At 51.0% G+C, this 26,937-nt stretch overlaps 1 protein-coding gene across 2 annotated transcripts in view; it reads right to left on the bottom strand.

Moving 5' to 3' along the window:
* ARHGAP44 (Rho GTPase activating protein 44) overlaps positions 1 to 26,937 on the bottom strand; it is a 165,978-nt gene that overhangs the window by 9,781 nt on the left and 129,260 nt on the right. For both annotated transcript variants that reach the window (XM_032839813.1, XM_032839815.1), the window contains exons 9-18: positions 26,018 to 26,099; positions 25,453 to 25,580; positions 22,269 to 22,380; positions 21,408 to 21,489; positions 18,757 to 18,837; positions 16,184 to 16,297; positions 15,449 to 15,540; positions 14,099 to 14,279; positions 3,165 to 3,182; positions 2,210 to 2,431 (exon numbers count right to left, since the gene is read on the bottom strand). In XM_032839813.1, the coding sequence (XP_032695704.1) occupies positions 2,210 to 2,431; positions 3,165 to 3,182; positions 14,099 to 14,279; positions 15,449 to 15,540; positions 16,184 to 16,297; positions 18,757 to 18,837; positions 21,408 to 21,489; positions 22,269 to 22,380; positions 25,453 to 25,580; positions 26,018 to 26,099 (1,112 nt within the window). The remainder of the gene's footprint in view (positions 1 to 2,209; positions 2,432 to 3,164; positions 3,183 to 14,098; positions 14,280 to 15,448; positions 15,541 to 16,183; positions 16,298 to 18,756; positions 18,838 to 21,407; positions 21,490 to 22,268; positions 22,381 to 25,452; positions 25,581 to 26,017; positions 26,100 to 26,937) is intronic.

Below are 26,937 nucleotides of genomic sequence, written 5' to 3'. Positions count from 1 at the left end.
TCCCCGCCCACCTGATGCGCTCCCCCCACCACAGAAACCGCTATTTACCTACTTTGCGTCGCTGCCCTCCCCCCCCCCCGCCCCAGCATGGGTGCAGCTGACCCAGTGGGGGGGGGCAGTTACTAAGGAGCACTAGATGGAGGTGGCTTGGTAAGGACACATTCAAGGACAGGTTAGTTCTGGGGACACATGACACAGCGAGCTGGGGTGCAAAGGGGCAGGAAGCAGCACTCGGGGGCAGGGTCAATGCCAAGCAGGGGAGCAGGAGGCAGAAGTGGAGCCTGGCTGGAGAGAGCTGCCAGGTCTGGCGGGGGGAGGGGTGGGCCTGGGGAGCAAGCCAGAGGGAGGGGAGGGCCTGCCATCTGGGAAGGGGGGCAGACAGGAATCCAGCAACTGGAGGAAACATTAGCTGGGCTGCGAATGTCCAGAAAATAGAAAAAAAAAAAAACAAAAAACGAAAACAATGGAATACGCATTTGTACTGGGGAGAATCCATGTGGGCAGAGAAGAAGAACGGTAGAAGAAAACGGGCACCCAAGGGAACGTCTCAGAGCTGGGTAACCCCCCAAAAAGGACAGCATGAGCAAAGGCAATGAGCTCTCAAATACGCTGAACCCGTGGGTGGTGCTCCGGGCCCAGGAGCGACTCTCAAGGTCACCATGCATCTTTGAGATTCTGGAAATACCAGGGAAATCCATCTCGGAGGGGCGTTTTCTAAAAAGAGCTTTTGTAAGTTAAATAGCGTGGAGCACTGAGAGTCGGCCCTCAGATGGGAAACCAGGACGAAGCCGAGAAGAGCGCAAGAAGCGGCAGTTCTCCTACTGGCTCACTTCCTCCTCGTAGCCTCCCCGGTCCACGGCGATCGTCCTCTACATCTCTGCTGAACTTGCCCTCCCGCACCTGCCTCTCTCGAGGGGACCTGAAGCCCAGCGAGTGCAGAGCCAGGGCCCTTGTCCTGGAGCCCTGAGCTGGAGCCCTCAACAATGACCCAAGCACACCCACTGCCCACTCCCGAACGCGGATGGTCTCATTTTTCTTTTGTCATTTCCCCATTTCACGGGGAACATACCTCCTACTCACTAAAGGAAAACAAAAACAAAAACAAAAACAAAAACCCTGCAGCCCCTTCATGTAGGAAGCTGGCATTTGTGTGGACGTGTATGATAAAGATCGGGTGACAGGGCGTTATTAAGCATCCGACTCTTGGTTTGGACTCAGGTCGTGATCTCAGGGTCGTGAGCTGGAGCCCTATCTTGGGCTCCATACTCGGCGCGGAGTCTGCCGAAGATTCTCTCTCCCTCTTCGTGCTTTCTCTCTCTAAAATCAATCAATCAATCTTAAGAGAAAAGATTGGATGAAAAGTTCAGCTTCCCAAAGCCTCCAAAATGTCTTCAGCAGGCGCCCTGGGGGAAATGCTGTATCCCCACTAACACGCGCACAGTGGCCTCTGATTTGAAAGAGCTTTCCAGCTTCTCAGCTGTTTCAGGACAGAAGCACCCAGCGAAGTAGTCCTGTGCCTTTCCCCCTTCCAGGATGCCCCTGTCAAGGAAGGGCCAGATGACACCCTCTCTGCTGGGACCCGAATGGCCATGTGCCCTGATTCTGCATACGGGGACGGGAACTGCCTTAAGGGCACAGGTCCCGCATTTTCTCTCTGGATGGACTCAATCCCCCATAAACGTTCACTGAACTAGGAGCATCAGGAAATAGCTCACTTCCGCCCTGGAACAAATGGAAACACAAGCGGGTATCACACCGCACAGGTGCCCAGGCCCCACCCGAGTGACCACATGACCTCCCCTCCTTCCCTGACTTGCACCTGTAAGCAGATGGGGAAAGGGCTCCTCTGCATCTAAAGGCAGAGAGGATAGAAAGGGAGAATAACTACAACCCCACGTTTCAGAATCGGGAAGTCATTACGGCAGAAAAGGAAGGGGAGACCGGAGCTGGCAACTTCGCGCTCTCACGGCTTTCGCGAGCTGCCACCTTGCACGCCCGCCGCAGGATGCTATTCTCGGGAAGCCGGGGCTCCATCTGACGAGCCGGGGTGGGGGAGAGCTGGGAATCACTCGCTGCGTGCCAGCAGGATGCAGAAAGCCAAACACAAAGGCTCGGGAACAGGGAGGTGACAGCATCCGTGAGGTCTGGAGAGGGCGCAGCCAACCCGCCCCCGCCCCGCACGTGCCTTGGCTGGCCTGGCTCTGCTTACCTGGTCCGCTCGGCCCCAGGCTGGAGGCCCAAGCCCGATGGCGACAGTGAGGGCGCTGCGGGGCCGTCCAGGGGCTGCTCCGGGAGGGGCGACGGCAGAGGCGCAGCAAGCTCGGCGGGCGGCGCGGGGGGCTGCATGGTGGGTGGGGCGCAGGATGCCTTCCTGCCGGCCGAGGAGCCTCTTCGAGCCACCCAGGACGTGTCCATGACCCTCACGCCCATGCTGGCGAGGGACACAAAGACACCCGCTTACCCACGCGTGCCCAGGAGCAGGCGCCCTCCCCCGCACAGCGGACACATTCAAGCACGTCCGCCAGGAGAACAGCAGCACAGCCTTAGCACCCTCCTGGGCCAGGGAAGCGAGGCCGGGCTGGGGCGCTGCCCCGCCCGAGGCTGCTCCGAGCCCGGCTGCACACCAGCGGCCCCGGCGCGCCTGGCGGCTCCGCTTCCACCCTCTGCCAAAGCCAGCTGGCCTCAGGATCTGCGTGTGGAATCCAAGCTTGCCCCAGAGCAGAATGCAGCCTCTCTGGGGCTCACTCCCTCCCCCAAGTGGGAGATGGAGGTGGGCAGGGCGGGGGTTGGGGGGGGAGCGGCAGGGGCAGCATCGCACTAGAAGGTGGCACTGACCAGCAGAAAACATCTAGACATCCGTCCTCCTGTTTGTCACTTGGGGTCTAGGACATAAGCCCGAGTCAGGACTCCTGCACTAGCCCCGGGACCCTGGCCGAGCTACAGTCTACGCAGGCCACACCCGCAGGTCTATGCGGCAGGTGAGGGGCTGACCGGGCCTACGGTCCCTCCGGGCTGCGATTCAGTTTTAACCACGGAGACCCCACTTCCACTAAGTCGGCCAAGCAACCAAACACGGCACATTCACCCTCTTGCGGAGCTCACTAAAGGCATGGCTTGTTCTCAGAGATTGAACGTGGCCTCGTAGCTACCCGAGGATACTGTACCTTTGGATTTTCCTAAGGCTGCAGGGACAGAAACATACAGATATTAGTGTCAAAAAAACTATGCCTTCCTTTGGACACACGGGTCGTCTTGTCAAGGTCAGGGGCTGAGAGTGAGGCTTTTGCTGTGCCATGAAACGGATTCAGTTCAGTTGGCCTCTCTGAAGGGGCTCTTCTGCTTGAAGGGGCAAAGATCCTATCCTTTGTTCCAATGTGAACGGACAGAGAAGCTGAGAGCAGATACTGGTGTGTGTAGGGGTAGGGGTGTGTGGGGTGAGCCGGTGTCCTAAGGGAGAATAAAAGTCGGTAGAACTAGTCATCTGCTGGCTTCCCAGTTACATGGTTTAAAGGTTATTCATTCTTTCCTCTGGTCTAGAAGCTACCTGGTACTATGGTATGAAGTCAAGATCCTCACTGACTAAACCAAGATTGGACGTTTCTAGTACTAAGAGAGACACATTCGTGCAGGAGGGAAACCTCCCAGCACCTGTGTCTGCTGTGGGGGTGATGGGGTGCTTACTCTGACCCACACCCATCAGAGGCAAAGGGCTTGTGCACTGTGAACTCTGCCCACCTAGAAGGGCATTTACCTTAGAGACCAGCAGTGAGATTAAACAAACCAAGAAAAAAGGCTCAAATTTGGAGACTGGCTGTAGCGGGTAGGATTTGGGTCCTTTAAGGAAGTGAGCCGTGGGGTCCAGCCTGCAGAGAGAGGGCAGTAACGCTGAGCAGGCACTGGGATGAGGACAGCCTCCTGACGCTTTTCAAGTCCTGCCATTGTTACTATTCCTCACCTCCCTTGTACGGCTCTGAGCAGGCACCTGGGGATTTGGTGGGGGGGAGGGGTAGTCTCAGGGGCTGGGTCTCTTTCCAAGACCCACTAGTTCTCAAGTCGTCGTGGATCTGAGGACTCGCCACCAAAAAATAAGCACCTTCTACAGGACATCCAGAATCACTCTAGGGGGTCAGGCAAAACTTGGGGGAAAAGTCCGGTTGCATTTAAAAGGGACTGCAAGGGACACAACTATGAGCTTCTGAATTTATCAGGATGAAAAGCGCCAAGGTCAATCTCACCCCATTTTCCTTATCCTATGTGCTTTCACATAGGAAGACCTTTCCATTTGGGGGTGGGGAGGGAAACACTAGTGGGGCGTGGGCTCCAGGATCTGGGTTCCTGGGGGGTGCCTTCTACTTCCAACAGCATCTTCAAGCATCAGCAAGCCCAGACACCAGACTCCCTGCTGATCTGGTTTCCCAAGTGAAGGCACCAGCTAGGGCATGGGGGACGGACTGAGCAAGACCCGGGAAGTATCCGCAGCAAAACTCAAGTACCAAGAACTAAGAGCTGAGCACACGGTCCTGCTTTGACACAGGGACTGCGGTGCCATATGCAATCTCCACTCTCCCCGCTGAAATTCCTTTCTGAGGGGAGGCAGCACCTCTCCTTCCTAGTGCATGTGCATCAAACATTCGGAGACCTTTGGAAAAGCAATGCAAATCTTTACAGAGTGAATCAGTCACAGAGGCAGTGCTCCTGGCGGGGGGGGTACTCAATGCATATTCGCTTTCAGAAAACAAAATTGGTATAAATAAGTGGAATATTGAAATGTCTGAATATCTACATAAAACCCAACCCGAAGACAAAAATTATAAAACGGCTTGGCACACTGCCACAGAGCAGAAGCTATTCAAAGACAGGAGAACACAACCCAAAGGTTATACTAAGTTTCCCTGGGAAGAAGCAACAGTAGCCAGAATCAAGAAACTGTGTTTACCAAGAGAGGGATGAAATGGAAGGGTAATTAATCAAACACAATGGACTCCATGAGAAGTCACTGAGGCCAGCCTGCATGGCACAGATTTCCTGTGGCCCACTGCTTCCTGGAGAAAATTTAGAGGAACTGGTTTTCAGACCCCTGTAGAGATGAATCCAGGGCAGAGCAAGAAGTGAGAGGCCAGGAAGCTCCAGGAAGCAAAGGGTTTGGAAATTAATAAGGAGGCAGGAGTATGTTCCAGAATCCCACAGGGGACCTCAGGGCAAGCCTCTCCTATGGCTTTTTCTGGGTCCTGTGGGAGGTGGGAGCAAGGAGGCAGGACCAGAATGCCTGCATTTGGCCCTGGGATGCCTGTCTCCACTCCTGTCTTTTAGGGTCAAAGAGCCAAGGGGGCAGGAATTCAGAGCTCTGAGCTACTCATCACTGAGGTGCACGGGGGTGGGGGGGGTAGACCCAATGACAGTTCCTACTGATGCACAATCCGCCCTGCTGAACTCCTATGTATGGAACTCATCATAGGACACACTCTGTACCTTTCCTAACAGACTGTATCGGGGAATAAGTTCTGGAACCATCCAAGTCTCTAGACCCAGTTAAGCCACTGACTTGGCAGAGCTCTCTCTCCATCCACAGAATGAGGCTAATACCTCTCATCCCACTTCCAGCACTGCTGTGAAGGTAATTTACAGTGACTGAGAGGCAAGGTACATTTAGCACGCCCTCAGACCCTCACCTGCGGGAGGAAGCCAAGTGGCCACTCAAGGGGCCATGGTGATGGGTGAGGGTGTGCCCCATAAGAAGTCCGTCTAGTTTTGCCAATGACATTTTACGGGGTCGACAAGCTGGAGAACACGGAGAATCACAGGGCACCTTTGTGGAGGGAAGATAAAGGCTTGGAGCTGGATGGTGAGGAGTTGGTCCTCCGTTCCGCTCACCCCAATGCTTCAGGGGAGCAGTGCCGCCCTCTGGAAGGAGGGATTTGGGGTCTGAATCCCAGATTTTCTCATTACTGTGTGATAGCGATGAGTTACCGAACACCTAGTTTCCTCTGACGGTTCTGTGTACAACCTCAGGGTTGTAAAGAACGAGGAAAACAGTATGAACGAATTACTAAGCCCCTGCTAGGAAGCCAACAAGTGGTAGCCTTGACAATGATGCTCTGTCCTTGTAGGCGCCAAGGGTAGATTTTTTTTTTTTTTTAATCCTCATGGACAAAGACAGACAGTGAACCTAAGCCTACAACAAGCTGACAGGAAGGGGACAGAAGCGCGCGGTGCAATCAGGCCAGCGGGAGATGGAAACTTTGGGAAAGACCCCATCTGAGTCACGCCACCCAGCTTTATAGGATCTGCCATGAGACTGACATCCCTTCCTAACAAAACTCCAAAGATCTGGGGAGGGGGCAGTTCTCTGATAGAAGTAAGGGGAACAAACAAGGAATAGAGCTTCCTGGGTCTTCCAGGAATCTGGTGAGATGGGCCACTGTGGGTTTCAGAGGAGGGGAAAGCATCCTTGGAGAGCTCTAGGTTTAAGGAAGAAAAATAAAGAGGAGACCCTCTTCTTTCCTTAAGTCTCACCACCCAGCCCAGGGCATCTGGGCAGGAAAGAAGGGAAGAACCGGAAGGGTTTCATCTTGGTTGAAAGGTTCTTTGGGAAATAAAACTTGTGGTGGGGAGCAGGAGTCAGGCGGAAACAGCGGTCACCCTCCGCCCTACAGAAGGCCTTCCATGTCCCAAGGAGCCTCCTGAAACCGTCCACGTCCTCGGCCAGTCCGTGCTGGCTTTGGTGAATTTTGTGCTTGCAGAATTGGCCTGACTGCCCATGAGAGGGTGGAGATGGACAGACAGACATTCGTGGTGTTCTTAGCATGATGGCAAAGGAAGGGGTCGGGCAGAGTGCCTCATGGAGAAGCATGTCCAGCCATGTCGTGATCTTAAAAATGACATAATGTCGGGATGCCTGGGTGGCTCAGTTGTTTGAGCGGCTGCCTTCGGCTCAGGTCATGATCCCAGTGTCCTGGGATAGAGTCCCACATCGGGCTCCTTGCTCGGCAGGGAACCTGGTTCTCCCTCTGCCTCTGCCTGCCTCTCTGTCTGCCTGTGCTCGCTCGCTCTCTCTCCCTCTGTCCCTGACAAATAAATAAAAAAAAATCTTAAAAAAAAAAATGACATAATGTCACTCAAAAACCAAGTCCCTGTACTCGAAACAGTTGAGGTTTCCCACAGCATTATTCTGAATGCTTCCTAAGTAGGATTTTATTCAACGCACAGAACAAGGCCATTAGTTCCTCGTTTTGCAATTAAAGAAATGGAGGCATTCAGAGGGTCACTTCCCAAGGTCAAGTGGCCAGAATTGAACTCGGAAGAGAGCCCAATCCCTAAGTTCATCCTTTGCATGTTCATAACAGGGCTCTTTCACATAAGGGGTGGGGTTCTTCTCCCACAAGGTGCGTAGACAAGGGACTAGAAAGGTCAGACCTAGAAACGTCTCCCCTGATGTAGGAAATGAAGCCGTGCTCTTATTGCAAAGTCTGTAACCTGGTAGGCCACATGGGGAAAGCATTAAGATCCAGAACCTTAAAAATTATGGGCAAAGGAGTGCAGTGGTGGAAGGAGGGAGGGAGGGAAGACAGAAGCCCAAATCTGAAAGATGGAAGATCAGGCATCTACATAAGGAATGTATTTATCCCAGAGCAGAAGTTTACTGTGAACCGTTCTAGGGAATGGATCGTCAAGCATTAGGCAGGTGATTTTTCCTTTTCTCCCCTCTGTAGGACAGACATCTGCCACGCTGCCTTTGAATCCTGGTCAGGAATAATCCTAGCCAGATGTATTAACTAATATACTGTTTTGAAGTACTCAAGTCTAGAGAGATCTGGAACGTTCTGATGGCTATTCCAAAAAGCAGTTACATTTGGCAAAGGCCAGCCAGGAGAGAGGAGAAAAGAAACGCATCTGCCATCAGACAGCAGGAGCCTGGGGAATTTGGGAAGGTCTCCAAGCATCCACTGAAGACTTGTAACTTCAGAGAATGTTTAAGATAAACTTGAGAGCCAGGAAGCAGTGGCTGGGGTCTGTGGGGTCCCCAGATGGTGAGGGACAGGAAACCTAAAAATCCTAAGACTTAGCGTTGGCTACACTCACTCAGGAAAGGCCAGAATCAAGTAATTTCCAGTTCCTCTGGAGATAGATAATTCCTTTCTTAAATACGTAACAACTAAGCTTCTTCACCTCCCCAGTACGAATAAAGGCTGGCCACATTTCTCAGACTCGATCTCAGCACCCACAAATGCGTCAATCCTGGTGATGCGGAAGCCGAGCTGGGGCCCCCGGCCGAGAATATACCTCTAACAAGGTGCCTGTGGTCAATGCAAACCCAAAAGAGGAGTCAAATTCCCCAGTAACCCGGATGACTTTCTAGGTAAGCTCGTCTTCAGACAGCCTCAGGCCCTATCTGAAATAAAATTATTGCACCACGTGTCCACGGCAACATGCATTTCGGGGTCACGGTCTCTGTGTGCTGTCCATCCTCCCCCGCAGGCTCAGCAGAGCACCCTAATATCCACAATAACAGGCCTTTGGACCCCTAGTTCTGGTTGTCAGGTGACCGCGCTTTCTGATTTAATAGATCTGGGAAAGGAAGCATGCCACAGCCACCTTACAAAAATCTGTGGCTGTGACGTGTTAAAGACTAAGAAGTCATACACTACGTGAATTGGTTTCCATGTGTTGAATCATGAGTTTTCCGAGCTCATCAGACCCCAGGTTTCCATCCCCTCCCAACCCAACATGACCAACAGTGCAATTAGTCGTGCACAGAGCCCCTTTCACATCGCTTCCGAACCTTCTCAATTAAAGGGCCTGTTCCAAAGTGCCGGACATCGAGGTGGAGGTCCAGATGGGTGGGACAAGACCCATCGCAGAGCATGTGTCCAGCACAGGCAAAGGACGCATCACACAGCAAACTGAGCTCTAGGGTAGACCGGTGGCTCTGGTGTAAAGATCCCCATAGATTTTGGGGGTGCAATCAAGTGGGTCTGGTAGGGCTCCTCTGAGGACCAGACAGCTATGCGACAAACAAAATGGCGGCAGGCACGTCAGGTTTGGAGACTTGAAAGAGGACTGAGCGTCGGTCTTCTGATTATAAAGAGCCAAGGCCACTGGGATTTCTTTGGGCAGATGCAATCCTGCTGGGACTCCAGAGGCTAGGACTGAGCTGGCACGGTGGCACAGATGTCAGCCAGCAGGGTGAGAGTGGAGAGCATGGGCCAGAGCCAGAAGGCAGCAAACAGGCAGCAGAGAGACTGGTGTGTATGGGATGGGCATTGGTGGTCCCGGTAGGGTCTCTGAAGTCTACGGCTGGCAGTGGACAGGGAGTGGAGACAGAAAGGAGTAGAAAAGGGGAGGATCAGAGCCATCAGGAAGATGTGAACGAAGAAGTACAGTCCATCAGTGACATCATTTCTCTTCTTGCCTCTAGGTGCAGCCCTCTCAACGATCCCAGCTGAGTTTCTTGAGACCCAGCCGGGGACACGGCCAATGGGAGGCATCAGACAAATGCTTAGGGACTATGGGTCCTTCCTGGAGGATGGGCAAGAGAGTGCAGACATCTTGTCCAACTCTTCAGGAGGCAAAAGGGCTCGCACAAAAAAATATTTGATGGGTCCAGGGATGGCATTCTGCCGTTGTCAGAAAAATAAAAGGGATCTGCAAAGTTATTTTCATGTATTATTTGGGACAAAGAATCCATGAGATAGATGTCGCTATTTTATAAAACAAAACAAAAAGCCAATAAAAACTAGGTATGAAAAATACATAGTAACCTGTACCCTCAAATTTCCAAGTCAGAGCTTACACAGAGTGTAAGGGCACAGGGGGTGAACTAATCAATACTTTGTGGTTCAGAGTGTTGGCACAGTCAGGACAGCCCATATCTCACACCAACACCCGAGGGCCACAGAAGGAAAGTTCTGAAAATTTTTTAAAAAATTGTATCACTGCCAAAGTCAGATCAGCAAAATGTTTCTGTGATTCAGTGCTTCCCGACCCTAGAGACGCATGAGAATCAGCCAGGACACTTAAAAAGTCACAGCCCAGGCCAATTAAGGCAGCCTCGAAGAATGGGGTTGGGGCCACCGGACGGCAGCCTTTTTTAAAAAAGCTTGTTCTATCTTTTGTTGCATAACGAGCCACCCTTGAAACGAAGCAGATTATTTATCTGGGTCACAAATCCACGCTCTTGGCAGAGTCTGGCAGGCACAGCTGTGTACCAAACACAGCACTAGCTGAGAAGGTTCGGCTTGGCGAGGAAGGCTCTGAGACCACTCCCTCCCAAAGCTGGTAAGTGGGTGCTGGCCGCAGCTCGGTGCTCAGCTGGGGGTGAAGGCCGGGGACTTTAACTTCTCTCTGAAGGGCCGCCTGGGTTCCCACACAGCGAGGTAACTGTGTTCTAAGAGTAAGTATTCAAGAGACGCAGGCATAATCGACAAGGCTCTGTCTGACCCAGCTTGCAAAGTCCTGGCACGTCACTTGTCATATTCCGGTAGATCAGTCAGTCGCTGAGGCCAGCTCATAGTCCAAGGGAGTGCGGTTCGATTTTGACCCTCAATGGGGAGAACGACCAAGCACCTGCTGCCATTTTCACCACGAAGCTCCTGGCATGTGGAGGGAGGTATCAGGTCCCGCGGCTGCTGTAACAAGCACCACAAAGTTGGTAAATGACAGAAATCCATTCCCTTCCCGTTCTGGAGGCCAGAAGGCCAAAATCAGCAGCAATGGGCTGAAATCAAGATGGCAGGAGGGCTGTGCTCCCTCAGGGGCTCCAGGAGAGAAACTGTTTCTTGCCTCATCCGGCCTCTGGTGGCTTCCGTTCCTTGGCACGCAGTCGCATCCACATCCTTAAATCTCTCTGTTCCGCCTTCACATTTTTCCTTCTCTGCGTGTGTATATCAAATCTCTGTTTGAATTTTTAATATATGGGATTGCAATTAGGGGCCACTCCAGTAATCCAGAGTGGCCCCCTTAGTTCATGGTCCTTTTTTAATCACATCTGGAAAGACCCTTTTCCCAAATAAGGTAATAGTTATAGGTTCCAGGGTTTAGGACCTGCTGCTAGCTTTGAGAGGGAGGCATCATTCTGCCAATCACAGTAATGAGAAAGGTGGATGTGAGCTCTAAAATCTGCCTCCAGGTCTTGCTGAAGAAACTCCATTTCCTGAGTCATCCTTAATCAAAGACAGCAGGACAAAGCCTGGAGCGCGGGTGGGGAGTGAACCACTTTGTATGAGATCTAGGATATAAAAGCCACCAGCCAGTAAAACAATGTACAATTATTTTTTTTTTAACTTGACCAAGATGCTTTCGTAAAGTGGGCTTTAATTTGTCAGAGTTTCAAGAGGGTAGTCTGAAGACCTTACAATGTGTCTCATAGATCTTAAGAGCTCCGGAATGGGATAAGTGCGGAGAATTCCCTTACTATTGCTAAAATAGCACAAGGGCCTTCCGCTGGTGCAAATGGCTGTCTTCTCCTCTGAGAACACTTCCAACTGTAGGTTTTTGTTTCTGGGAAAGCTGGTTAGAAAGTGATCATCTGCAAACTCACTGTACCTTAAAGCACCCAGGCCAATGCCCCAGACAATGGAGTAAGGGTGCCCCTACACCAGTTAAGCCCTCCACGTCATTTAACGTTTAATGCAAGTTTTAAGATAGATAAACTCTATCCACTTAGCTTGCAAGAGTAATTCATGCAGCACAGCCCCTACACTCTTCAAGTAGATGGTGGCGGTTCTGGCTTTAAAACAGAACAGTGTGGGGCACGGGCAAATCATTTACAAAGTTCTTGAAAGACGGAGAGAGGAGGCAATTGTTTAACAAATCATCATTCAAGGGGCACCTGGGGGGTCAGTCTTTTAAGCATCTGACTCTTGATCTCAGCCTAGGTCTTGATCTCAGGATTGTGAGTTTAAGTCCCGCATCGGTCTCCACGGCCAGCATGGAGTACGCTTAATTTTTTTTTTTTTAAGATTTTATTTATTTATTTGACAGACAGAGATTGCAAGTAGGCAGAGAGGCAGGCAGAGAGAGGGGGAGGAAGCAGGCTCCCTGCCAAGCAGAGAGCCTGATGTGGGGCTCGATCCCAGGACCCTGGGATCATGACCTGAGCCAAAGGCAGAGGCTTTAACCCGCGGAGCCATCCAGGCACCCCATGGAGTACACTTAAAAAAAAAAATTATCATTCAAGTTTTTTGCCTCTGCCTGTGTACTCTGGGGGCCAGCAGACTTGACGGCCCCAAGATTCCACAGCGGTAACTGTCCCGTAGGTGGCATATGGATTGTTCTTCACAGGGTGCTGGGCATCTGACAGGGTCTGGCAGGAAAAGGACAGAGCAGCACACCTCGGGTGCAGAAACACTAGGACCAAAGGGGTTCTCCAAAACCCAGCTGGGACCAGAATTCATCCTCCAGGGTATCTTCTCAGCTGGACATATTTCTCAAAGGAACAGGGTTGCTTAAACTGAGGTTAAAAACAAAATCTGAGGGACTTGCTAATATGCGCTCCTCTCTCTATCTGGAATTCTCTCTCTCACAATGCAAAGATCAGACTCGAAGCATGCTCTTTTTTAAAAACTTAAGGAGGGGGCGCCCGGGTGGTTCAGTCAGTTAAGCATCTGACTCTTGATTTCGGCTCACGTCATGATCTCAGGGAGGGTCCTGGGATAGAGCCCCACCATCCTTGGACTCTGCACTCAGTGGGGAGTCTGCTTCAGAATTCTCTCTCCCTCTGCTCCTGCCCCCAGTCTTTAATAAATATATCTTCAAAAAAAAAATTGAAGGAATTTCCCCTTACTCTGACATCTAGGAATTTCTAGTTTTCTTTCCTCATTAGCTGCAGCACAACCAACAGCACAGAGCTCCCTCCCACCACCCCCCGCCCCACGCATAGCAAGGGTCTCCGCGGCGTAAGGAGACAAGCGGGGATCCATCATCCCAGGACACAGGTCCAGGTCCCCAGTGCCAACCTCCATTCAGAAACCAAGAGGGGTGAACAGTTAAGATGCACCCCTACAATTCTTGGTTTTCAACCTCCCCTCTGAGGCCCTTGAGGCCATACACCTTACAAGCAAGCCAATCTTTCTGGCTGCCTCGAAATGGGTGCGGGAGGCAGAAGGCAGCTGTCCGAATCTCTGTTATTCCCATTCAGGGCTTTCTGGTCCTGGTCCATTTTGAAAGAGCAGCCGCTGAATTCTGTGTCCCAGCAGCAATTTTTAATTCTTTACACGATGGACTTGCCGGAGCAAACAGTGCAATGCCGGTTCCTTCTGCAAGACGCAGCTGCTGACGCCCTGAGCTTATGGGGTGCTCTTGACGCACACACTTCGGCTGCCCGGGCTGGTGCTCCCCATCAATCCGCTGTGCTCATTACGAAACCTGTTGATGCCCGTTTTGTTGGTTTTGGGACTCACGGTATGCAGTCACACGTCATGTAAGCGGACGTGAACAGGAGTGTCGAGAGGGTCGTTCCCACACAAATTAGGTTGAATGCCTTTACGAGTCTTGTGGCAACTACATCACAGGAACTGCAGGTATCAGTCACAGGAGATAAGCAGAAGTCTTAAACACTTACAGGAATTTTACATTCAGGTTGCTTCAAGGTTAGGTCTGCTCTCTGTTTCAGAGAGACCGAACCTGACACGTTCTGAAGATGAAACGTTCAGCTACGGTTCAACGACAGGCTTACACCCGAGTGTTGCTCAGGAACGGGAAGGAGCAGGGCCATCGTCGGTGAAAACCATGTGGGATTTGACAACTGACCCATGTTCATACATTTGGAGTGAAAATAAAGTATTCACATATTTCCTTAAATTCCCTTTGTTGGTCAACTTTTTTTTTTTTTCCTTCTGATGAAAAGTAATCAGTACAGATCACAGCCATCGGCTCAGAAGGCTGCACTTACCTCTGCCCCTAGAGCCAGGGAAGCAAGCTAAGGGATTCAGTCACAACAGTCCAGAGCAAACACAGAGGAGGAGGCAACAGCTTAATTGCTACAAATCGCCTATACCACTGCAGAGAGTGCAGCCTAATCCTGGCAATCTGAGCTGGTGTTAACCCCCCACCCATCCCCCCTCTGGCCCCCAAACGCTGACAAAGGGACACTGGTTCATACCCATCCTTTTTGTAAAACTCCAGCATCATATTATCCGTGGCGACGCTGAGGGGCCGGCGGGCCTGCTCGGGCTGGCGCCGGTCTGCGGGGTCCATGTCTGGGGAGGGCATTGAGCTGTAGTTGGCATTGTGGTTCACGTGTACGGGACTCCCATAATTCCCCGTGATGTTGAACTCTATCTCTGCAGGGAAGAGAGAATGGGTGTACGCGATCTATTGGTCACACCCTTCCTGGCCAGTAGAGAGATGACCATGCGTGGCCTGTCCTCTACACTTTACCCGTAGAAAATGGTGTCCTGTGGTTCAAGATTAGGTCACCTGTTAATATGAATTCATCCTAATATAATTCATCATATTAGCAGGTGAACACCAGTGCTCACCTATCACATTAATAGCATGAACATTAAATAAAACAATTTCTATTTATGATTTAAAAAATTTTAGTTAAAGAGGAACAGGTGGGTACTTTCTGAAAAAGGCAGAGCAGTCTTAATCGAATCAGGAAACAGGGCAAGGCCCACTCCCAGTGCTGTTATGTAACACTATTGGAGAAGTGCTGGCCAATGGAGTAAGAAAAGAAAATTAAATAAGAGGTAATATTATTTATAGGTAATGACATTATCTTTCTGGAAAACTAAAAAGAAAACATTAAAAAGGACTGGAAACTAGAGATTTCACTAAGGTCACTATGACTGTTGACTGTCAAGTGACACTCGGAAGTATCCCTTTCTCTCCTGGCCACAACCTATGCACCTGCAATGGCAAATGAGTCTGCTTACGTGCAAACTCTCAGAATTACGCCTTATACTCCTACCTCCGTTACTTCTTTATCCTGATCTCCCACCCTCACCCAGCTATGTCATCAATAGAACTCTTAGAATATTAAAAGTGAAGAGCGTTCATGGTCAAAACACCTGAAACCAAGGAAAGACGATGCATCTTCCTCCCTGTTAGAGCAGCACTGACTGATTACCTCTGATGGACAGGACTCAGAACTGTTAACATTTCATCCTCCCACCACACCCATCTCAGGTTTATGTGGGGTGTCTCCAAGAGCAGGCGAGCTCTCTTTCCTTTCTGCTCCAGCATTTCACGATCCATAGATTTGAAGACACCACGGTGTGGATCTTAGACCAGTAAAATCCACAGACATGGTTAGTGCAAGCAGTGTCCATCCTGTGTCCAGAATGTCGCTCAGCCAGGTATTAGATGGTAAGAAGCTACCATGACTCATGCAGATGTGCAGGAAGATTAATTATAAACGCCTTTGATTACAAAGTTCTGAACTCCCAGTAATACTCTTATTCTTTCCCCGACTCCCCCACCCCTGGATCTCGATGCCACCACGTACCCCCAGGGAAGAACCAGTCTGCATGCTGGATGATGGGCTCAATGATCCCAACAATCTGCAGTGAAACCGTCGTCATCATCTCCGTGATGTTCCTGAGAGCACAGAGCAGAGAGGGGGCAGGACGGGGTTACCATCAGAGGCAGCGGAGAGGCATGCCTGGCCCCACAGCCCAGGAACAGCCCCTGATCTTAAGCCTGCCGACCTAGGGCTAAGAGTAGGCTTTGCCTTCAGAAGGACACTTTACCTTTCTGAACCTCTCTCTCTCTTCTACAGAATGGGCTAGCCAGAGAAGGCCTCCTTAAGGCGATATGTAAATGAGTAATATACACGGAATCACCAGAATCACCAAGATTCAGGCAGCTTTCATTGTGAGGTGTGATTCTCACAACTGCCAGACTCATCTGCTTTCCAACTCTGTTCTCCCTTTCGAGACAGCCCTCCGTCCCTGGCATCGAGATGCTGGGATGTTTGCTCTTCATAGACCATCAGGAAGGCCCGGGAGGAACTTGCCTGGCCCACTGCAGACTTAGATTAGCTCAGAGAAGACCCTCGCTGCAGGCCTGCAGCTCTATCAATGAGAAAGATCTGCAGAATTCTGGGTCTTCTCCTGCACCTAAAACATGAGCAGGCCAAAAGAGAAATAGGACTTGACAAATAAGAGGCTGACCATTAATCTGGGGCCCTGGCCATCCTGCCCGTACACTACCCCACGCACCTCCCTCCCCGTGCACTCACCCTTCCGCTTGCGGCCACAGGAGGTTGGGTCCTAACACAATTGCCATGTTACTGGGAGTCATCTTGTTCACATCTTGATATTCTGATAGCTTGGATAAAAATTTGATCAAGTATCTGAAAGGAAGACAGAAGGGCCAGGTTTGACTCGGGCTCAACCCCAGCGACGTTTCACCAGCAGAGGGCAGAAGTTTCTCTCACACAGCCCATCTTACAGACGACGAGACGCATACATCCTGTATTACAACTAAGATGTGTAATGTGCCAAGCCTGAGAATGCTTAAAAAACACACAGACTCTGATCTCACTCTACTACATGTCAACATCTGCATCAGTGAACCCTGACCAGAGAAATTCTCTATCTGTCCTTCTGACTCAGTGTCTAGTGACCGAAGCCCCTCCTTCTTTTCAAACCTCAGTCACCTGCTACCCTCCCTGGGTGTAGACATGAGGAATGAAGTGTCCGGGTGTCATCAGCAGGGACCTCTACATGCTAGGGGTGGTGTCCCCCGGGATTAACCTCCGTGGGGCTTTGAGAGCTAATGGGAAAAAAAGCTAAACATAGATTCAGCACATGAGCCAACAATTCACTCCCAGAGACCTACTCAAGAGGAATTTGCCCCCACACAAACTTGCACACAAATGTTCATCACAGCAGTGTTATGCAAGCCAGCCAGAAAGTGCAGACCATCCAAAAATGTCCACAAGGGAGGAAAGGATAAATAAAACGTGGTCCAGCCAATGGAATACTATTCACCCACGGAAAGAAACAAGATATTGACACATGCTCCTGCACGGATGAAACTTGAGGACATCATCCTAAGTGAAATAAGCCAGACATAAAAGACCACATGTTGTAGGAGTCCACCCCGGTGAAATGTTCAGCAGGGACAAATTTGCAGAGATGGAAAAGGTAGATTCGTGTCTGCCAGGGGCCGGGATGGGGGAGTGACTGCTAACGGGAACAGCGTTCCTTTGTGGGGTGATGAAAGTGATCTAAAGTCAGTGATGACAGTTGTGCAACCCTACACACATACGACCACTACATCGCGCACTTTAAAAGGACACAATGCTATGTGAATTACAGCTCAAGGAACTCATGAGGAAGCCGTACCTTAAATCGCTCTTGGGAATTTTTTTAAATTGTAAAACATACATAAAAATTACTACTTTAATCACTCTTAAGTGGATGGCAGCATTAAAGTCAGTAGCACGAAGGACTTTCGCACTGTAAAGAACCATCACTGCCATCCATCTCCAGATCCTTTTCAGCTTCCAGAACAGACTCTCCATATAAATCAAACACTCCCCTCCCATCCCGTGCTCCCCTACCCCCCCCCCCCCCCCCCCCCCACCCCTTCTGTCTCCGTGAATCTGCCAACTCCAGGTACCACACAGACGTGGAATCATACAGTATCTGTCCTTCTGGGTCTGGCTTCTTTCATTTAGCAACATGTCCTTGAGATTCACCCGCTGAGTATTGCGTCATATGTATATTTTGTTTACTCGCCCAGTGATGGCCATTTGGGCTGTTTTCACCTCTTGGCTATTACGGATGATTTTGTCACGCACGGGAGCGTACAAGTATCAAATCCCTGCTTTCCCATCTCCTGGGTCTATATATACCCAGAAGTGGCGTGGCCGGATCGGATGGTAATTCTATGTTTAATTTCTCAAGGGCCCGCCATACCATCGGCTGCTAGAATTTTGAACGGGGAAGCAGAAATACTCGGGCAGATGGCAACAGGGGCTGAAGCTGGGATTCTGCGTGTAGGGAAGCACAGAGGGGAGGTGGCAGGGCCAGGAGCGGTGCTGGCAAGCCGAAGGACTTTCGCACTGTAAAGAACCAGTGAAGGTGCAGAAAAGATCTGTAGAGGAGCGGGAAGTAAAATCCAGGGGCGGGGGAAGGAAGAAAAGTGAGAGAGAGAGAGAGAGAGATGTGTGGGACAGAGGCGGTGAACAGTGGAGCACGGGAGGGTACTCTTCTGGCTCCTTCTCCCTGGAGATGAGCTCAAGGACACTTCCCCCAAGCAGCTCCAGGCTTGCTCAGCCTCTCCCGGCTGTGTCCGAACACTTATCTTTACAATAAACCCACAATATTGGGGAGCCGGGCTGGCTCTGTTGGTTGGGCGTCTGCCTGCCCGGGTCCTGGGATCGAGCCCCGCATCAGGTTCCCTGTTCAGGGGGGAGGTCTCCTTCTCCCTCTCCCTTTGAGCTCCCCCCCGACTCATGTGCTTATTCTCAAATGAATAAATACAAAAAAACCTTAAAAAGATAAACCCACAATATCTTAAAAATATCTTGCGTTTATCTTTGCTTCTTACACATCTGAGAACTCAACTGAATTAGCCAATGGTTTTCCAGAGTCCCATAGCGCTTTCCATTCCGTCCTTGGCAATAGGGTAATTAACAACCTCGCAGGGACGTCTGACGCTCAAAGGAGACCATGCGCATTAACCAAGCTCGGTGCCCCCGAAAATGCCACGCATGCCAGTTACCACGACCTTTCTCCAGGAAACCGTGTGTGTGCGGCTTAAATAACCCTGACCCCGGGTCTCCAGGATCCGTCCACTTACCGGATGTTGTTGTGATTGGCCTTGGGCAATTTTTCACAAGCATTCCACAGAGCCTGAAGCCTCTTGTCTTGCTCCTGAATACTGGGGAATAAAGAGGAAAGCCGCTGGTTGAGCAGGGATCGATGAGATCTCACTGGCAATCATATCAACCAGCCGAAGAATGAGAAGCCAACGTTGCGAATGACCATACCCGCGAGCCATGATCAACCAAGCGCTGAGTGACACCTATTTCCCTTTCTGTGGCCCCTGTCTTGCCCTGCAAACTGCCGTGGTGCGTGTCACAGGTCTCGGGTGAATGCAGGGCCATGGGGTTGTCAGGAGGAAGATTCCAGCACAGAAACCAGGATACAACATACCAGTCAAGAGAGCTCAACCCACTTTCACACCGGGGGGCAGCCTGTTGTCTATTCAATAAATGGTATTTAAAGTTCCTTGGCATCTGACACATCACAGGTGCTCAAAAAATACCTCCGAATCAGTACATTACATGAGCTCGATATACACAGAAGAAAATCTGACCTTCAGGATCTAACTCAGAGATGGCTGATTTCCATGAACCAAAGATTGTCCCCTCTACAAAAGGTCTGCTCCAAGGGTTTTTACTTTGATCTATTTTTTAGTAAGACCACTAGGAATTAAAAGACATTACTTATAGGACTACGTTTTATATATGCTTTTCATGAAAATCTACAAGGTATACGTGGTTAGGAAGGCCTTTCTGCTCAAAGAATCTTCTCCAGAAAAACTAAAAGGAAAACACTGGCAGGGTGAGGGCTCAGCTGTGACCCCTTAACCTGGGGCCCGAGGCAGGGTGGTGACCAGCACCCACACACGTCATCACTGTGTACCCACAGGTCCATCCACAGTGCCTGGCCAAGGGGAGAAAAATCTCTTTTCCCTCAGTTCAGCCTTGAGAAGGGGTAACCATCCTCCAAAACACACTTTTCCTAGGACCCTGAAGTGCAAACCAAATGAGCCAATTAGAAACGGAGAGGTTAACAGATCATATTTGCGAAGTGGCTTCAATTTGACCAAAGGCTGGACGAGGAGGACTTGGTGCAGGGAAGCCATTAAAGACCCTGCTCTATCCTGCCCATGATCGTGTGCCAACTACCGACTCTCTACACAACCTCGCTCTCCTCATCTGTAAAATGGGCTCATGGGATGATCTCCTGTCTGGAGTCAGCATGAGCAGTACAAAGGAGCCTCTGTATGAAAGGCTCAGCAGAGGGTCTGGTGGATCTCAAGCTTTAAAATCGGCATCTGAGGGGAAAGGGCAGATGCTGCCAGGACTTGGCTAGATCCCGATGCCCCCGTTGTTCTCCCTTCTCTGGCTCCTCTAGCATCAAGACTGAGTATACAGTCCAGAAATAAAGGGACAGTTTCCATCAGCAGATACGCTCTCATTTCTCTTCATCCCTAGGACCACTGAGGGGCTCTAGAGAGACGCAAAGTGCCGTAGGTAGGCATGTGGGTTCCAGGCCAGATCCTCTGGACTCGACTCCTCATTCTGCCGTTTATTAGATGGCAGGTAACCTGGTGACACACCTGCTCTAGGACCTGTCTTCCTCACCTGTAAGTTAGGGAACACAGCACAACCCGCTTTCAAAGGATTCGTTCCTGTGACAATTAAATGAGTTGAAAGCACCTAATGAGATTAGAACAGTGACAAGTCTCTAATAAACACTGGACAAAGGCATCGCTCATGGTCAATATCGTCACAGAGCTCACACCCACGCTCCACCAGAAGATGCAAGCATGCCAGGTAAATGGCCAGGCTTTTCCGATGCATAGCCTCTGCTCTACCTTGGGGAAAAAAAAAAAACCAGCACCCACCACATGATGGGAGCTCGCTTCCTTTCTCTAATGCCACACACAGAGCCAGGCCTCCCTCGGAGGTCAGCTGCAGGGCCCACAGAAGCACATATGTACTTGAGCATTCCTACTGAGAGGCTATGCTGGCTGTGCCTTGAGACAAAACCTGCGACAAGAGAGCACTACAAATCATGTCCCATCTCAGGCACCCCGCGGACCAGACGTCAAGTTTTTATATTAGCTATTAATGGGCCATGATTAACATCTTTTTAACAAGTACAAGTAAGAGTCAAGACCCTGTGACCCTCCCCTTGTTCTGTGCTTCTCTCCAGAAGGAATCATGACGATCTGCTTGTGTGAGCCCTTTCAGAACCTTCTACGCACTTATGCATATATAGAGGCGCTCCTGCAATTACATGGTTTTGAGTGTGTTGTGTTTTAAAAAAACAAAATAGGATATTATATGTGTCCTTGTTAACTTGTTTTATTTAACGAAAAAGTAAGTCTCCCCATCTTTTTGTGTTAGCAGGAATAGCTCGACCAGGGTTTTCCAGCGTTCCAGAGTATGTCACAGTGTAAATACGCCGTGATCTATTTACTCATGCCCCTGGTCCCCAACCAATACAGCTTTAATAACATCCAGGCTTTTCCTATTCCAAATAACATTGGCATCGGCATCCTTGTACCCGCTTCTCTGGGTACAAGCACGAGCATTTCTCTACCATAAATGCCAAGAAGCGGAGCCCTAAGATCAGAGGTCACACACTTTCCTCATTTCAATAAATCCTTGCAAATAACCCTACCCAACCACACACTTCAAGACGCAGCGTACTCACTTGGAAGCCTGAATCCACTCGTCATAGAGTTCAAAGGTCATCAGAGGTTCCGGCAACTCTCGGAGGTAAGATTTCAAAGCTCCTGGACATGGACACAATAATGGCTCTGAGCCACTTGACGCTGGCATAGATGGGTCCTACCAGCTGGCGTCACCCGTGGGGGTGGTCCGTCTGGGGATGGGCTCCCCTAATCCCCACACCACGAACGGTGGTTTCCCACGTGAACGGATCAGAGGCTCTGGCACGGCAGTGGGGCCTGCACTGCCACTCATGTCGGTTTCCCCCTATTTCCCACCATCACCTCACTGTCTCTCGGCACACTGGGAAGATCTCTCCTCACGGGGCCCCAGCAATCAGGTGTAAAACTGAGCCTCAGGGGGACACAACTGATACATGCGGGGAAGCCACTGGCTTGAGGACCATGTTACCACGCACCCTTCCCTGAATACATCTGATCCAAGCTAGGAAGCTGCTTGCTCAAGGGTCACATGACCGCACACCCTTTCCGGTATACACGCTGGCTCAAGGGTCACATGGCCATGCGCCCTTCTGTGAATGCAGCTGACACGTTAGGAAGCTGCTGGCTTGAGGGTCACATGACTGCGTGCCCTTCCCCGATATGTGGAATGCAAGCTGGGAAGCCGGTGGCTCGAGGATCACGTGACCATGCACTCTTCCCCGGATACATCTGACATGTGAGCTGGCTGGCTGCCTCGAGGGTCATGAGACCATGTGCCCTTCCCTGGATACATCTGATGCATGCTGGGAAGCCGCTGGCTCGAGGGTCACGTGATCATGCTCCCTTCCTCATGAGTTTCTCCAGCACAGGGGGGCCCCTCGCTAAGGGGCCCAGGCGCCCACCTGCAATCGCGTGGGGGTCTGCTGAGTACTCCTGCACGTCCACCACACAGCAGTCTAGGGCAGCTTTCAGCTTCTTCAGCTTGGAGGCAGACGGCGCCACACGGAAGAGCCCCTGCAACAGCACAGAGGGTCAGTGCACAGCCCTGCAGCGCGAAGGCACACGACCAAGACCAACTCACACGCAGCCTCCCCGCTCCCTCCCTCCAGAATCCCCTTGATCCGTTTTCCCCATCACCACCTCCCAGTAGGGCAGCTGCCCGCTCTCTAAATGTCCCCTCCTCTACACGGAAGCAACTTTTGAGTGGGAACCGGGCTTCACCCACTGCGGCGTCCCCAGTGCCTGGGGCAGGGTGACGCCTCATTCTGGTTCACTAAGCATCTGTGGGATGAATGAACCTGGGGCACTGCAACTTCTGGTGTGTTCCCGACAGATGCTGGAGAAGTTGGCCAACACCTGGTCAGATGCGGGGGTGTAGGTAGCTGGATGTGAAAAGGTCTACAGGGCGAGAGCGTGTGTGTGTCCCGGGAGACGCAGGCCTCTACTTTTAGAGACCAAGTCTATGTCCTCAGGGGACGGGCAAACTAGGGGTGGTTTGTTAGGGAGCAATGCTTCCATCAGCCCCTCCATGTTTCATTCTTTCTTTAAAAAAAGATTTATTTATTTGACAGACACAGCAAGAAAGGGAACACAAGCAGGGGGAGCGGCAGAGGGAGAAGCAGGCTTCTCGTGGAGCAGGGAGCTCGATGCCAGACCCTGGGACCATGACCTGAACTGAAGGCGGACACTTAATGACTGAGCCACCCAGGTGCCCCCCCGCCCCATGTTTCATTCTTTTTTTTTTTTTTTTTCTCCATGTTTCATTCTTAAAATTACTTCTGAATCCCTATCACGGCTTCCAAGCGAACCACTGTCCCTCGCACACAAGTGAGCTCTGAAGAGAGAGAGAAAACAGATATGCTGACGAGAAAAACGCAGGTCAGAGTCAGAAGGGAACCCTTAAGCCACAGGTGAGTTAGACATGACCCAACAGCTACTGATTGGTTTCGCCTTCTCAGCTCCTGGCATTCTGCAGAACAGTCCTTGCGCTTTCGACCTTTTGTGGCCATCATGCGGATCTCCACGTTTCTTCCGAAGAAAATGTTCCTGGTCTGGAATATGGAGCGTTTGGCCTGCTAAGATGGTTAGCTCCATTCTGAATAGATGTCCAGAGCTCTCTTTGTCTGTACATGGGAGGAAGCTCCATAAATATGTTTGGACGAGTGCATGACTAAGGCTGCTGTGCCCGAGAGCAAGTGACAGCAGGTACCAAAGCGGTGGGTTGGATTCTCACAGAACCACGCCACTGTCGTGGAGGAAACCAAATGCAATGGCACCTGGTGACAGATACTGCCAAAGAGAAGTGAGTAGGGCTGTCAAACAGACTGTAGACTTTTGACCATGTCACTGAGAAGGCCATTTCACTAAGTGACAGATAAAATCCAAGAGGAGGAGGAGGGGCTTCTTAAAACAGCTACTGAGTGCAGTTTGGGGGTGTCTGAGGAAAATCTGTGGGTGCATATTGAAGAAATGGTGGCACACGTGGGAGTGGAGCCCAGAGGAAGGGGAAGGACCCCAAAATCTCCCTGAGGGCAGGGATGGGGTGATGGTGCTGGCAATCCTGAGCTGTTGGCAGGGGAGAGAGGGGAACCGGGGAGCCAAGGCAAGAACAAAACCAAAGAGCTGGGGAAGGAGTATGAGGTTGTAGTTGAATTGGAAAAATTTTTTTTTCCAGGCTAGGGACAGCCTGAGCATTTCTGTTACTACAAGGAGAAAAGCTGGTACAAAGTAGGGAAAAACAAAAAGGGGGGGGGTGTAGGGAGAGGGAGAAAGAGCCCGTTGATGCTGATTAGATATTTGAAGACATGAACATATTATGTTTCCGTTTTATACATAATGCTTTTATGTTCCATCGTATATATAATTACAATCTATTCCCTATCTTTTAGAGAAACATACTGAAGTATTACAGATGAAATGACATAGTGTCTGGGACTGGCTTCCAATTATCCAAGGCAGGCATTGGGGGACAGGAACAGAGGCAGAGGGGAAGCAGGACAGTCTATAATCTAGGTGATGAGGCTCATTATTTCATCTTTATGTGTTGCAGTTTTTCCATAATTTTAAAAAAGCGATGGGGTGAGGGGAGGCCCAGTTCACCTCCCTCCATAAGGCTCTGGCTCAGGGACTCTAAAGATCTCCACACCTAGTAACCAGTAACAGACACGAGAATGCCCAGCGCTTAAAACGTGGTCCAAAAACCCCACATTTATCCCATCCCTTGGGAAGAGCCTGCATGTGGACACGCCTGGCACAGAGGCGGCGGCCAGCATGCATTTGGACGATCACTGGCTTCCTTCTCTGGTGCAGACCTCGGTTTGTCACACATGACTCAGGGCCCACGTAAAGACTTAATCTGAATTAATCGGTTGTGTTAGATAGATGCTAGACACGTATCCCCCCAGCAAGTTCATAAGCCACGTGTATACTTTGCTCAGCGGTAAATGCACAGCCCACCCTAAGTGTATATCGATTGGCTGATCAGATCAAAGGAAGATGGACCAAAGATTTCAAAAGCGCCTAGAGAAGAAACCAAGCGCGAGCTCCATCTCCCAGGAAATGGTTTACACGCCAATAAAACAAGAGTCACCCATTTCCCATAGACTTCTTTACATGTGGCTCTTAAGAAGGGCTTGTCCCCGTCAATATCAATCCTGTTTTCAGGATCTCTCAAAGAGTCATGATCAGAAAGGTTAAAAGGTCTATTTTTAAAATGAGGGAATTCATCAAGCAAAGAAGGAAAAGGTAGAGGATGGGGCAGAAAAAGAAGAGAACAGGAGGGGAGAGGGAGGGGGGGAGCAGTGGTCTGGCCTCAACCTGTTAAATATGAAGACAGGATGGCTGGAGTGGGGCCGGAGGTTTCTCAGGGGCCAGTGGTATCAGCCTCGCACAATCCCCCTCCCCCCTGACGAGAGAAGGCTCGAGGAACAGAGCGGGACCAATATGTGTGCTGCAGGACGGGGAGCTGTCCCGTATCACGACATGTCTGGGTTGGCGGGGGCCAGGGAGGGAAGGAGATTCCCACAGGCTCTGTGGCCCAGAGCAGGGCACCTGCTCAGGGCTGGGTGCAGCGGTCCCCAGACCTACCTCCTCCTGCATCCCACACTCAAGCAGCATCGTCACGCAGGCCTCAATAGGGAAGGCGATCTCCCGGCCGCTAATCGTGAGGTGCTCCTCCAGAGGCTTCCCGAAGGAGGGCTTCTCCACCCAGGCCTCTGAGTGGGGAAGCGAGAGAGGGGCCTGCAGCAGTTAGTGACGGGCACTTGTGCTGGAATAAGTTCTTTCCTTCGGGTCAGGCAGACAGTTGCCTGATTCCCAAAGACATGGAGGCCCAATGGAGTCTCCATTCTTGTGGTCTAGGGAGGAGGGAGGAGCCTGGGAGGGGCAGACAGCTGGGGAGTGAGCGGTGCCTGGACCTGCTGGGCTTCATACGGATACACACCAACCACACACCTCCACGCACGCCCCCCAACTCACCCCTGGAGGGGGGCAGTGCGTATGTGGGTGTGCTGGCTCAAAGAACCAGTGTGGAAAGTTCTGGAGGCTCGTTGGTGGGGCTGGAGGAGATTGGGGTATATTGGGGGTGGGGTACTCATCCCGGCGGGCAAGCAGCCTCATCCACCTCCCCGCTCCAGGGAGGGTCTGCACTTACCCTGTTGTGCTTTTATCTGAGGCAACACAGCCTGCAAGAGCGCCAGGGACTTCCTGTGGTACTCGGCCTGCACTTCGATGAGCTGAGGAGACACAGGGACAAGCATTACCCATTGTGGGAGGGTGGGGAGCGCGGCTGCCATGCCCCGTGGGAGGCTCTGTGTGAAGGTGTCCCCTCTTCCTCGCCTCACCCTGCTCTCTCTCAGGCCACTCCAAATGAGGGCTCGAGCTTTCCGCCTTCTCAGCCTCTGGAGCAAAGGAGTCCCCTCAAGGGGACATTTGGGAGGCAGGAGAGTCACCGAGGATGAGGGGGACCACCCCGGGAGCCCTGGTGCCTGATACAGACGACTTGCCTTCACCAGGACCTCACCTTGCCTTGCACCCCATCCTCAAAGCAAAGGCAACCGAGAGGAGGGTGACAGAATATATAAATGGGGACACATTTAGAAATCAGTCTGTTAGTGAAGCATCCAACTCTTGGTCTCGGCTCAGGCTATGATCTCAGGGCCGTGGGATTGAGCCCCATGTTGGGCCCCACGTGGACTCTGCTTGGGAGTCTCTCTTCCCTCCTCCCTGCCCCCCCCCCCCAAGCATGTACACTCCACTCGCTCTCTCTAATAAATAAAATCTTTAAAAAAAAAATCCATTTGCCTAGATGACAGAGCTGAATGCTAGGCTGTATATATCTTGGTTTCTGCAAAGTGAGTTCAATATATGACTGATCGGAAACTGTGTGGCTCGGTCCACAATCCCCAAGGACCCTGGGCTCATGTACAACGGCTCCGGCTCCGTGATGCAGCCCCCAAACCCAAATTCTTTCAAATTTACCTATTTTGACCATTCTGCTAATGACACAACTGCTGAAATGTTAACAAGAACAGATGGACCCGGGTAAGCAACAGTCTTGCCATTTCTGTTCTG

Source organism: Lontra canadensis, unplaced genomic scaffold, assembly GCF_010015895.1.
Source record: "Lontra canadensis isolate GAN:19392208 unplaced genomic scaffold, GSC_riverotter_1.0 scaffold110, whole genome shotgun sequence".
Classification (NCBI taxonomy): domain Eukaryota; kingdom Metazoa; phylum Chordata; class Mammalia; order Carnivora; family Mustelidae; genus Lontra; species Lontra canadensis.
Note: the sequence above shows the minus strand (reverse complement) of the source record. Positions and strands in the feature narration are given on the sequence as shown.